This window comes from Colletes latitarsis, chromosome 11, assembly GCF_051014445.1.
Source record: "Colletes latitarsis isolate SP2378_abdomen chromosome 11, iyColLati1, whole genome shotgun sequence".
In the NCBI taxonomy this organism is placed as follows: domain Eukaryota; kingdom Metazoa; phylum Arthropoda; class Insecta; order Hymenoptera; family Colletidae; genus Colletes; species Colletes latitarsis.
This window is the reverse complement of record NC_135144.1, coordinates 5,337,475-5,351,591: the sequence shown is the minus strand read 5'-3', so window position 1 is coordinate 5,351,591 and position 14,117 is coordinate 5,337,475. Positions and strand designations below refer to the sequence as shown.

The 14,117-nt window shown below is 34.5% G+C and overlaps 1 protein-coding gene across 3 annotated transcripts in view; it reads right to left on the bottom strand.

Moving 5' to 3' along the window:
• Glurib (Glutamate receptor IB) overlaps positions 1-14,117 on the bottom strand; it is a 999,595-nt gene that overhangs the window by 324,787 nt on the left and 660,691 nt on the right. For 2 of the 3 annotated variants that reach the window (XR_013080681.1, XM_076777660.1), the window contains exons 13-18: positions 13,022-13,245; positions 12,020-12,226; positions 6,584-6,782; positions 6,266-6,510; positions 4,821-5,067; positions 2,389-2,463 (exon numbers count right to left, since the gene is read on the bottom strand). Coding sequence is in view for 2 of the 3 variants with exons in the window: in XM_076777660.1 (XP_076633775.1) it covers positions 2,389-2,463; positions 4,821-5,067; positions 6,266-6,510; positions 6,584-6,782; positions 12,020-12,226; positions 13,022-13,245 (1,197 nt within the window). In the remaining variant the exon portion in view is untranslated. Of the gene's footprint in view, positions 1-1,359; positions 1,415-2,388; positions 2,464-4,820; positions 5,068-6,265; positions 6,511-6,583; positions 6,783-12,019; positions 12,227-13,021; positions 13,246-14,117 lie in introns of all 3 variants that reach the window. The other variant, XM_076777661.1, reaches the window with a different exon arrangement.

Sequence of the window (14,117 nt, the reverse complement as noted above, 5' to 3'; positions counted from 1 at the left end):
GACGCGTATTTTGGCAAAGAATATGTAGAAAAACCAAAACTATTCGAAAAATTGTTCCTTGACACTTTAAAGTAAGAAAAACTTTCTAAAACTGGTGCAATTTTCAAACGGCCATAACTTTTACAATAGTAAAGGTGTTTCATTGAAATTTTTTTCTGAAGCAGAGCCCATGGATACCTACAAAAAAGTATTAGACAACTTTTCTGCAGAGCGTCAAACAAATTCATTAAAAATGAAAAACGAATTTTTAAGAAAAATCGACAGGGGGCCTAAATTTTTCGGCGAAAAAAAAAATTTTCAAATCGTTCTGGAAAAATTATTTTCGGTTGTGGGGGTCAAGTACAATCGTTTTTGGTCATTAGACATAAACTCGAAATTCTACCCACTTTCGAGAAAAAAATTCGAGAATGTGTGAAATTTTTCGACAAAATTAAAAAATTTCAAATCGTAAAAAAAATTGTTTTTGGTTGCAGGGGTAAATTATAATCATTTTTGGTCAATAGACATATTCCCGAAATTCTACCCACTTTCAAGAAAAAAATTCAGTACGATCGGAACTTTAAACGTCAATAACTTTTTAACGAAGCCTCCATCAACAAATTGGTATTCTTGATTTTTTTTTTATTTTGTCGTCTAGAATTTCCCATTAAAATTTTTCCTAGGGGTGGCCACACACCCTGTATAAGTAACGTTTGCTTTGTCAATAAATAAACGATTTCTTGTTAGTTCATAAAAATCATCGTTTGGTTCGAAGAACTTAGCAATTCTTAAAAATACAAAATATTATTTTTTTCATTTAAAATTAATTTTCTAATTGGAAGGTTTTCAATAACTCAAAATGCAATCTTAAACATTGTACAAATTATACATCTTAAGTAACATGAAACATACTCTCCAAATTTATATAAACCATGTGTTTAAAATAATCCGAAACCAATTGACCGTATCACTTGAGGGTCTGGTGTATTTCCAATTGTAAGTCGTACAAGTAGAACAGGGCCATTTTAGTCAGACAAGTAAAATGTCGAACGTTCTTGGCCAAGCAATCAGAAATATGATCACTGAACATTCTGTTGCAATCCCATCTCTAAAATGCTTTTTATCTTCCGCCATTCAGCCAATCAGGGATAATTTCGATAGGAGCAAAGTATCCTCGTCGAGACGAGTTGCACGCGGTAGAACGCCATCGATGAGAGCTCGATCCATCGACGTTCCGTCGCGCCCAAGGCAACAGGAAAGAAAATTGGGACGGAGCCGGGTGCTACTTAAAGCTGTGTACACAAGAAGCAGGGAGGATGAACGATGCAGAATGATACGTATAGAAAATCGGGAATTAAAATTAAGGGCGTGAGTACTCACATATGGTCCCGGGAAAGGCGCATGCATCCTCCGTCTAACTCTGCAGTCCGTACCACTAGAGACAAAAACATAAGTAGAACGAAACGCGCAAACGAGCAAATACGTCTTCTGCATCCATCGAGTACAAACAGAGAAAGTGAAAGACAGAGAGGTAGATAGATAGAGATAGAAAAGAGCGCAACAGATCCAGCCAGCCGCACATCGCACGCATTTACGTATATATGTATGTATAATATGCTATATTCGTATCTATGTATACACGACACATCGACGACGATCGCTGATCGTCTATTGGTCGGCCATGTTGTTTAGACAACGCTCGAGAACCCATCCCCCGTCCAAAATTCTCGACGCTCGATCGTCTTTCAACCACAATGTATGTCGAGCGTGTACACGCTGCTAACTGCATGCCAAACGTACTCTATTGTATGTTTCTATGTATACGTATATAGCTATATATAGATATGTATTACACGAATATGTATAATGGTGATCTTTCGTTACGTATGTATGTACACGATGTACACGACATCGCGCTTGGTTACAGACCGGCGGATGATGAAAACGTTCGCTTAAACAGTGACAAACTATACATAGACAAGGAAAAAGATCAGTCCCTTTAAGGGAAAATTATATGGAGTACAAACTACTTTACGAAATGTTCAAAAATTAGGTAAAGAGGTGGAGAGTCTTTAAAGACAAAATACAGTTGTTCCTTTGAACAATTTTATCCTCTATAAGCGTTAATACTTTTTCGAAACACCCTGTATCGTCTTGGTCGTCAGATATTGCGAAGATGGGGTGTAACGTCTGTCCTAATACGACTGTTTTCGCTATTCTTTCTGACACTGATCCTACATTTCCCTTAGAACACAATCTACAGCACTGCTGTTGTATTTAAAGAATGGAACGTTTTGTTTCATTTCCGCTCGTCCGTCACCAGCGCGTTTCTACGGACTCTAATCGCGGCGTACGCGTGCGATCGATCACAAAAATCTAAGAGCGATAGCAAGTGATCGTGTCACTCACCCGGCCATTGTCGAAATCTCGGCCGCCGCCGATCGTCAGTCGAGCTTTCGCCTTCATCGCGTCCGACAACGGTATCTGGAAAAGTGAACGTTAATTACCCACAACTGGACTTTTTTATCCGGAAATTATTGGTAAACGCTGTTCCCTCTGAAACCTTGTCATACATTTAAAGTTAGGGGATTCTAGTGTAACGAGATTAAAAAATAGGTGATTTTCATACATTATTTTTTAAGAAAACTATTCGTGATATTTAAATAAAATATTTTAAAATGTTCGTAAAATACAGAAAAAGTATATTTATTAAAAATTCTAATTCGTATATAAATACAGGTTTCTGATAGCTAAAATTTCTTAAGGCAAATAATTTACACTGAGATTATACCTATTTCTAAAACAAACACGAAGTATTGAAATTTCAGCGTTTGAAAAAACAAATTTTTTTTTAAGCAAAAATCGATTTTATATGTGAATTTTAGAAATCGAAAATAGAATTAAAATGATAAGTTTAATTTTTGGAGAAGTTCATAATAAATTGAATAAACTTTATGTGAAGTTGATTGATCTATATGTTAAATAAACAAAAATGTGTTTGAACATGTTACTGTTAAAAAATGTTTGGGCTATAAAGTTTTTCTCTTCCTTAAAAAGGGTCTGTTGAGTCGATTTTTTCATTTTATAGACCGTACGAGAATTTGCTCTTAATAGCTGTTTTTCATTAACAGCGAATATTTTAAATTATGACATCCATAGTACTTCGGACGTTACAGATTGGTTAAAACAGCCTATTCAGTCCTGTATTAACTCCTTGCAGTATAATGATAAATCTGATTTGTTATTAATTCTTTATGTCAAGTTTTACAACAACGAGACTACACTCGCGTTGTAATATAATATGTTATCCTGAGATCGTTGACAACTCATTTTACCGACACTGTTTTCATCGACACGATTTGACCGACACTAACTTTCGTGGACAGTATGTTTTCATTGACACGGTTAAATCGTCAACAAATGTTTTCATCGACTGTCCGTATTTAGCGACAGGGTTAAGTTCATTCGTTCCACTGACATAATCCGTTGCATTTCAAATGACATAAGTCTTGGCTTAAAAAATGATTAACTTGTAATCCTTAAACAGGTTGTGGGCTTGGGGGGCGACGCCCCTCCACTACCGGGAAAGTAAGGATTCAACTTGAAAAATACTGTTTACATTCGATATGTTTTCTAAGAAAAATATGTAGTCTGTCTTGCCTACCACGACCGGTCTTCTGACCGGTTGAATGATTTATATTTTTTTGTGAAAAACTGGACAAAATTCGGTACCAAATTCTGGTTAGATTCCGATGTAAATAGAAAATATATGTATAGCAAAAACGAAAGGAGAAAATCTTCAGTTTCTACTGTTTTAAAACAGTCTAACAACGCGTATTAAAAATACTAAAAATTTAGGCGCGTGCAGTTCTGAAATTATTAGTGTTTTATGCATTATTGAGCCGTCGTTGGAAGCGGCCAAGCCTCCTCTTTAAAATGGCTTTTGGTTTTTGGCGATCGACTTCCCGTTTCGGAGATATCACAATTTATGTAAAGGGGTCATTTTTCTTAATTCGACTATCGCTGTCTCCGTCTGACATGTCGCGCCGGAGTTCTCTGTCTCGTACGTGATTCGTGACTATCGTGGCCCAGTGACCTCGTTACTACGAGCACGTGCGGTTAATGACCCTGAATAGGCCGTAGTAAGAAAGTAAACAAACGCTTCGTACCCTTATATCTCCGGAACTAGTCACCGCATCGACGCGAAACTAAAATCGTCATATCTCCGGAACTAATAAAGCTATCGACTTGTTTGAATGCTCGTTTTAAAAGGCATTTCATTCTCTATCCAATGACTGCATCAGCTACTATAATTTTTGCTATCTTCTATGTTTATTTTGAAATTTACTTTGACGCTATATACCCAAAATGGTTTCAGCATTTCGTATTGAGCATACGACTCACGTGCCATAAAACTGGATAATAAATTGTTTATTTAATTGAAAATAAATTAAAATTTGTATACAGGGTGTTTGTATAATTACTATGCCATTTTTTCGTAAATAATTGCTTTCTCTGAAATTAACTACGGTATCGACCTGAAAGAAAATTTGTTTTCAAGAGTATTTTATCTTCTATCCGATGAAACTGACTAATTTACTAATACTATTAAAGCACTAATGCACGTTTAGAGTAAAAGTATTGAATATTTTTGTACAGGTTCTTAGAATTCAATGCTTTGAGAAAAAATATGCGACATCAAAGAGAAGAATATCTTACGAATAAACTTCAAAACACAACTTTCTATACATATAATGCAAAAATTATAGGTACGTTCCCGCGTAAAAGAAACAAAGAAAGACTAGTCATTTGGGACAGTAGGTTAATGAATCAATTATTACCTTCGCTCTAGTAGCTTCCGTGTGTGATTTATAACAAAACTCAAGTAGGGCGACGGCCAGTGCTAAAAGAAGACCACCAATGAGGATGTAGAATATCCCTGCCACGTTGCTGAGGGACAACTCGTTTCTTGAGGCATCTTGCTTGTCACCATGCCTGCATTCCGTTCTGTCGTACCACCATCGATTCACCAATTTCGCTAACTCGCCATTTTCCTTCAGCGACAGCACTGCCAGGTTTATCGGATCTCTGTATCGTTGGAAATATTAATGCCAAGGATTCAAATAGAATCTTAACATAATTGGGTTTACAATACGTGGCTTCTTCGCTAGTTTTGAGAATTAAGAATTTTCTAAACATTTGCAACAATTAGTCATTTTATTATTAATAAAGGAATCTTCAAATTCCACTTGGGACTTGGAATGTTATGGGCAATACAGATACAATATTATTTTATAAATATGGTTGCTTTAAGAAATTAAATGAGTCCAAAAATCTTAATCAATTTTTTAATTATTCAACTCCTTTTATTGTTAGTACAGAATGGAAAACTTTACAATAATTGTTGCCGCCACGTGAAGGGTTTCCGCTGCAGTCGACAATGAACAGTACCGTTTTTGAGGAAGTCGCAATTTTTCACGGACTGCATCTAATTTCTAAAGGACTAGGTCTAGTCGGATGCCGGTTTCAGATTTCTCTGGAAACGGTTTCCGGTTAGACCACCCTCGACGACAATTGATGTAACGCAAACCCTCACGTGCTGACCACTAGGACTAGGACAGTCATTAGGATCGTAAGAATAAAGAATTTTACAACAGGGATTGTGCAACGTCCTGCAGACCTTGATTTGCAGGATGAAACAAACCAGACTGAAGGCGTTGCACAATCCAAAAATTGTCCAAAATTCGGATTGGGCAGGACAAGGCCCAATCGATGCCTTCAAGAAGGCACTAAGAGGGAGGTACGGAATCTTCTTGGATCAATCTTGGACATTGGCAGAATTCGTTGTATTCTCGAAGTACTTGGACATTCGTCAGAATTAGTTTGATTCTCAACTGAATCACTTGGACATTTCGAACTTGTTTTTGCACTGGACGCGAATAGAACAAGCGTTACTTTAAAACTTGAACTGTATTATTTGATCACCTTACAAGTGATCGGAATAGTAAATATTTGTTATTGCTATTGAATAAATTGTTTTTTGTAAATCAATAAGATAATTGATTTGCTACATAATTCAACTCCCCGAACTATATACGGAATTAACAATAATCCAAAATAAGGAAACAAAAACTATCGAATGATCCATAATACATAGTCAATAGGCAAATGTGAGTTACATTCAATATAAAATGAAAATCGTACAAACTTATGAACCAATTTAATATATTTAGTAAAAAATGATTGTTTGGTGATTGCTAAAATATTAAAAATAATTAATGTTCACCTGAGTGGAGATCCCAGCGGCGTCGCAACGCCGAAGCCTTTGGCGTCAAGGTTGTTCCCGACTTTCATCGTGTCGCAGGGCTCCCTCTCGTTGATGTACTCGTTTTTAGGGCTCTCTATTAGAAGAGCGTATTTCCCTTTGCTGGTCCTCACTCTTCGTATGCCCTCGTCGTACGTTTTGACGAACACGTGGCTCCGCGAGTTCATAAACTCCCACATCTTGGTATAAAGGTTGATTTTCGAGTTCTGGAAGAGAAACGGTTCGACGGAATTCTTTACATTAGATTTGTTTTTCTTTTCCTCGTGAATAGCTACTTACGCGAAAAAAATCCCAAGTGGATCCGTGAGAGAGCGTGCCGTATTGCACTTCCGTTTGCGAAGCTAAGTCTTCTGGCGAGTTGATCGGCGCCACCATTCTTTCGACAGTTAAAAACGCAGCTAGGTTCGCGGTGTAAGAGGAGATCAGGATCAGAGTGAAGAACCACCAGACGCTGCCAACTATCCGTCCTGATATCGATCTGTCAAATACAATATCGATATACAAGGAGTTTCGAAGAAAATGGTTACGAACGGTTAACTCTTTGCGGTCCTACGTCAAGTTAGATTCTCGACATAACATTTTTTAACTAATTTCGTACTTATCCTCTCATAATACAGTTCGATCCATCAGACAATTGTTTCATTAGTATTTTAAATATAATATAAGACAAGATCAGTTTTAGTATGCTTCAACCGTTAAATCTAAGGAAAAAGAAGAGAAACGTGTTATATACAAGGTGTTCGGCCGCTCCTGGGAAAAATTTTAATGGGAGATTTTAGAGGCCAAAATGAGACGAAAATCAAGAATATCAATTTTTTGACTGAGGCTTCGTAAAAAAGTTATTAAAAATTAAATTAACAAATTTACGTACTGGAAAAATTATTTTCGGTCGCGGGGGTCAATTACGATCATTTTTGGTGAATACACATACCACCGAAATCCTACCCACTTTTGAGAAAAAAATTCGTTACCAAAAATATAATGTCTGATCATGAATGAATTATTCCCCTGTAATTTCACGTATTTCCAATCGTTCTGAAAAAATTATTTTCGGTTACAGAGGTCGATTATAATCATTTTTGGTCATAACACATACACTCGAAATCCGACGCATTTTCGAGAAAAAAATTCCATAACGAAAATCTAATGTGAGGTCTGAAATGGTTCCCTGAAAATGTGAATCTTTAAAACATCATAACTCCTGAAGAGATTGGACGATTTCAATGTTTCAAACGACAAACAACGCGTATTTAGGCGAAGAATATATAGAAATTGCAAAAGTATTTGAAAAGTTGATCCCTGACCCCGCAAAATGAGAAAAACCCCATAAAAATGATCCAATTTTCAAACGGCCATAACTTTTACAATAGTGAATATATTTCAATAGAACTTTTTTCTGAAGTAGAGCTCCTGAGTGCCTACAAAAAAGTATTGGACAACTTTTCTGTAAGATGTCAAATAAAATTACTAAATAATAAAAACAAATTTTTAAGAAAAATCGACAGGGGTTGGGTGCCTAAATTTTTTGACGAAAAAGAAAAATTTTAAATCATTCTGAAAAAATTACTTTCGGTTTCGGGGGTCAATTACAGTTATTTTTGGTGAATAGACATACTCTCGAAATCCTGCACATTTTCGAGAAAAAAATTCAGTACGGGCGAAACTTCAAACGTTAATAACTTTTTAACGAAGCCTCCATCAATAAATTGGTATTCTTGATATTCGTCCTATTTTGGCCTCTAGAATCTCCCACTACAATTTTTCCCAGGAGCGTCCGAAACCCCTGTAGAGGGTAGTACACGTGATATAATCGGGCAGAGGATGATTCTACATGTAAAAATAAACAAAAAAGTGTAACAATATTTTGTCATTTGAGGTCCTGTTCTCGAGAAAATCGACTTTGAAGTTGGATATGCGTGCAACAGAGTCGGACGTGCCAGTTAAACAGTGTTCGATCGCACGCGTGCCCCACGAATTTTCAAATTCACTTATCTCGAAAACGAAGGCTCGAACAAAAAAATGTTATTCGTCCTTTTTAACTTATTTTTATATGTAGAATCACTCTTTGCCCGGTTTTACAACTCATTCCCGCTCTATATAATAAACATAAGAAAGAAAGCTTAAGATTCACGTTGTAGAATATTTAAAAATTTTCCATTTATATTAAATATCTATTGCTATGAATTTTCACTATTACAATAACAGTTTAATTAATTCGTTGTTTTTGTCTACGGTCAAAGGTGCAAATAATCCATTCTTACCTCTGACTTCATGCAATCAATGTACTCAAATGGGTATATCCCGTATACTAAGCAATAAAGTAAATAAAAAATAAATTAATTAAATCAAACAATAAAGCACAGATATTCTTTAGGGTAACAATAGAAATAGCTAAATTATGTATGAACCTGTTAAAGCGAAATCTCAAAAATATTTCGGATTGTAAAGGGTTAAGACTGACAGTGTTTGAACGAGTAGAAAAGACTTAATATCCGCATTGAAAATTGATATTTATCGTAACGTGAGAGGAATATTTTCTCATTCGAAGGTTAATTTTTTCTTTTCACCGTAATTTTTACTATTGACCGTACTTTCAACAGTCTTTGTTTGTCTAGGGAGACATATCTCTATTTTCCGATTCTTAAACATTTTAAGCTCACGGTACATTTTAAAATAACATTCGTAATTTTGTATACACTTATGGTACAGGGTAATCCTGAACAAGATGGTCTACTTTTTCAAAAAGTATCAGTACATAATAAATATAATTATTACTCTATAATATAACTAAAATAATATATTTGTTAAAGTAAATAATGTGAAATCAGATTGCCAATGTAGAGTTGAAGTATAATTTTTGGTATAAAGAAAAAGATATATTAGTTCAAGGTGCCATGACCCAGAAACAAAATACATATTTTGGAAATAATAAGAAGAAGGATTATTGTTCCCGTTTAAGAAGTTTTGCTTCGACCAGCTAACAAATAAATCTAGTATAATATTTTAAATATGAGTATAGAATCTTAAAATAAAATAATAAAAAAAGAAAATATTACATTATTTTCTAGCCATTTTGTACATTTTCGCATATTGGAACTTTTAGTCTCAGTCTCGTCAACCTCGTTTCGTTGTCGTTTCGTTTCCTCCTTCTTTCTCGAGGTGTACGTTGTAATCGGGTTACACAGAGTACGTCCGACAGATACGACCGTATTTAATAATGAAATTTTACATCCTGCCTACGCGAAATCGCAGAACAGGCAGTCACGTAGGAGAGGAAGCAAGCTGAGAACAGCGACGTGGATGCAGAGGACAGAAGGTTCCACAAAGTTTTGCAATTCATATCGTCGCCGTACGAATATTTAAACCATTAATCAAGGAGGCTACAGCGATGGGGTGGTACGACGGATATGGCGAAATGTAAATTAATGAAAGGTTTTCCTCCTTTTTTATTGATGTTTATGACCAACAATGAATTCTAGAATCATAAATTTATTGCATATAATTTCTTTATTGCAACATGACGTTTCGATTGTCCAGCATGGGATCTCCACTTCAAGTAATTTTCTAAAATTACGTTAAGAACGATTAAATATAATCGATGTAAAGAGTCCATAACGAAAGTAAAGTAAATAGAAGAAAAAGTAAGTCAAACTAGGTAACGGAAATAAATATCACAACTGTTTAATTATGAGTTGAAGAATAAGATTACGCAAACGAACAAATTTATGTGTCACCATTTTCATAATCGCTGAAGAAAATTTGTCAATTCAGCGAGATTCGAGGCTATCAATTTTCATAAAAATATCTAAATTTACCGACGATATTGCAATCTATTCTAAAATCTCCCCTCTTGAAAAGTGTACTAAGTCCATTGAAAAGGCTGTTGAAATAATCCAAAAAAGACTTTATATCTTGGGCGTTGAACTTTGCCCCAAAAAACAACGCTGCTCTTTTTCAACAAAAAAAATATAAAACCTGGTCAAATAGGAATTAAAATTGACGAGTGTTTCATTAAATCGAGCGAGTCTACTCGATTCCTAGGTATTATGTTCGATTACAAGAAGTCCTTTGAATCTCACGTAACTTATGTTCGAAAAAAATGCATGAAAACCCTTAACGTTATAAAATTTTTATGTGGAACCTGGTGGGGATCAGACCCAGAAACACTTCTAACGCTCTACAAAAATCTAGTTCGCTCTCACATTGATTATGGATGTTTCGTCTACTATCCCAAGACCAAAAGAGCAAGAGAAATATTGGAAAAAGTACAGTATTCAGCACTACGGACTGCCCTAGGCTGTCACATCACTCCAACGAACTGTTAGCAGAATCTAAATTACCATATATCAATGATCGTATTAAATTCTTGTGTAATAATTTCCTTACTAGAGCCATTTCTAACACCTGCATACAATCCAACAAAACAATAAAACAATTTTACTACAAAAACAAAAAGAAAGCTAGAATCCTTAAAGGGCTGATGGAACAATGTATTGTCAATATTTTTAGTTCAATTAAAAATTTATCCATAGAAAACCGTTACAGTATCTATCGTCATGAATATAGTACTGTCATTACCTCAATCCCAGTCAATACTGAAATTGGCTATTTATTTAAAAACTGCAACTATCCCAATTCAATACTGGACAATTACCTATCAAATAGTCACTCCTTTTCAATTTATACTGACGGTAGCAAAATATCAGGAGCCAATTCGGTAGGGTCAGCTTGCTTTTGTAGCGAACTTAACGTATCAACTGTAAGAAGCTGTCCTCCTACTTCATCGGTATTTATTGCGGAATGCATTGCGCTGAATGATGCTCTAGATTTTTAACACTTTTTAACACGGAACATAATTATACAATCCTATCTGATTCTCTCAGTGCTCTCCTTTGCCTCCAATACCCGAAAATAGGCATAAGAATTAACCCTTACATCCTCAAAGCCAAAAAAAAAATATAATGAATTTAGACTAAGAACTGTAAATAATAGCCATGTAGAATTTATTTGGATTCCATCACCTCAGGTATTTGGGGTAACGAAAGAGCTGATGCATTGGCCAAATCTGCTACTATCGAGCATTCCGATAAAAATATTAACATTCCAATGACAGACTTTAGAGAAATATTAAAACGAGACTGTTTTTCAAACACCACAAGGCTCATTAAAGAACAAGGGAAGGAAAAAGGAAAAGAATATTTTGAATTCTTTTATACAAAATTTAACAAACCGTGGTTCTGGGGCAAAAAACTCACACGTGAGCTTACCACTACAATTAACCGTTGCAAATCCCACCACTACAATATTGCTGCTTCCCTGTCTCGCGTTGGCATAGTTAACTGCGCAAGATGTAATTGTAACGCCGAGAAGCAGGATCTAAATCACATTGTTTTTCAATGCCCTCCCTACAAAACTCAGAGAATCGAACTTATAGAAAGACTTAGAAAAGAAAATCTGTATCTCCCTCTGGACATGAGATCCCTCCTCATGAAACCAAATATTGTAGCGTGTATTCATGTTTACCGTTTTCTTAAGAAATGTGACTTACAAATTTAAGTTATTCACACCAGCTATAATCATTCTTGTAAACTACTAAATTCATGTATAGCTATATAACTCTCACAAGAGTTTCACGAAGCTAAGTAATAAAAAAAAAAAAAAAAAAATTTTCATAAAACCTCTTCTTGGGGATTTCGTAAGAAAATGAATTGTTACCTGGGCGATATATCGCAACCTTGCTGCATGAACGCAGCCAATGCGAACCATAGGCTGTTGATGATACTAAAGTCATTGGCCATGCTCGAGGTGGGCATGTGTGGCGATCCTTGAGACGCATGTGGATGCTGCAACGTGGGATCGTTCCTCACTGATGGATCTCCGCCACTACTTAGCGTTAATACCCTCCATTCGTACGGCGAGAATCTGCACACCAAAATATAGTAAACATTGCATCCTTGTGTGCATATGTTTGTTACAAATCAAAAAAATAAGTTATAATCGAATACAAATGTGATATTGATAGTGGCTATGATCTAGAAATAAATAATAAGGGTAAAGTTGTAAATAAAAAGAATTAAATACTTGGTTATTATTATACATAGTTTACAAAAAAAAAGGAAAAATTATAATTTTGAGTTTGTCCTATTTTTATTTCAGATCAACGAGATTTATCATTTGTTCCTATATCGTATTCTCCTATTTTCTCTTCTTTGACCTATGTAATAATTTATAAAACCTTAATTTCTCAGCATATAAGTCTCTTCTATTCCATACACAGCAAGATATAAATAAGTTTTTTAATATTTCGGTTTAGATTAATTTCTACAAGCTTCAATTTTTATTATTATTATTTCAATTTTCTTACTACATTATATTCGCTGTGTTAACACTTAATACTTTATGTTTTAAAATTGCAGAGCCTTAGGAAAAGCTGTTTACATACGGCTGGCGAAAGTATATAGAAGTTAAGTTTATATTATGTTGCTTTTAAAATATTGGACACACTGATATTTTCAATTATTCTTGTATGTTTTCTTTAAATTACTTACCAGTAAAAAAGTTATTAAATTTTTTGAAGGTATTTCTCATATATTTGATGCGAAAATTGTTAGTCGAAAGTGTAAGATTCCTTTTACAATTCTATCCGGAATAACGTTTTGACTTCAACTTTGAAACCTAATTTTCTTAACTGTACTCTTTTTCTAAAAAAATATTTACCTGGACACGGTAAATAGAACGATGGACACGCCGATATACGAAAAGATCACGCACACCCAGATCTCCTTACTTAACGGGTTTAAAAAGCTAAATACTCCAGGCTTCTGTTTCACCGGTTTCTTTATCATAATACTGATACCCAGAGACATGAAAGGTTTGCTGAAATCGATCACTCGCTCGCGTTCCGATGTGATTGTCATAGGAGCGATGGCAATGTCTGCTTCCTGAAAAAAGTATATAATTATCAAAAAAAACATTTACTTATATAATAATAACACATATCACCTGGAAGATTCATATTAATAATACTGTTCTTACCTATATGGTTCAAAGGCGAAATTTAAATAAAAATAGAAATTAAAAGACAAAGCTTAAATTATAATATTTAACAATACATGATAAAAATCATGTTTCTTTAGTTGTTTTCACTTGTTGACGTTCATAGAAATAATTAAACACAGTTTCTCCCAGCTAAGTCATAATAGTCATTAGCAATTGGTTGCTAAATTTAATTTTTCGTACTTTTAAGATGTTCGTGTTATTTAAATACGAAGACGAAGAATTATATATTTGAAAAATAATAAATAAATTGTATAAATTATATAAATAAAAATAAATGGTATCGTGATTAAATAGATTATGACCGTGTGTTCTTAATTTTCATAAGTCAGATAATAAAATATTTACCTATTCCACATCAATAATTTAATTTCGAATTCAATAATTTTAATTTTTTATTAAAATAATTCAGGGGGTGTAATCGAAAACATTATAAATAAATATTTAGGAACTAAGGGATTGCTTGAATCGGCTTATAAAACTACTATGTTTATTTATTTCGTATGAAATGCTTAATTTTAATCAAATTTATTTGTACTTCAGTCGAGTGCAAGTAAAGAAAAAATGCATTTCATTTTTTTAAAAAACTCGACCATTACGTGTAGTTCGAAGTGCACCAAAAGCACACGAAGAGCTTGCAAGCACAAGCTATCTTGATGGAGAAGTTTCGATCAATAATGGAATTTTTCATGCAACTAGATGAAATTGCTTGAATTGGGGTTGCATGTTAGTCGTCAAAGTGTTCTGTTTTGAAGGT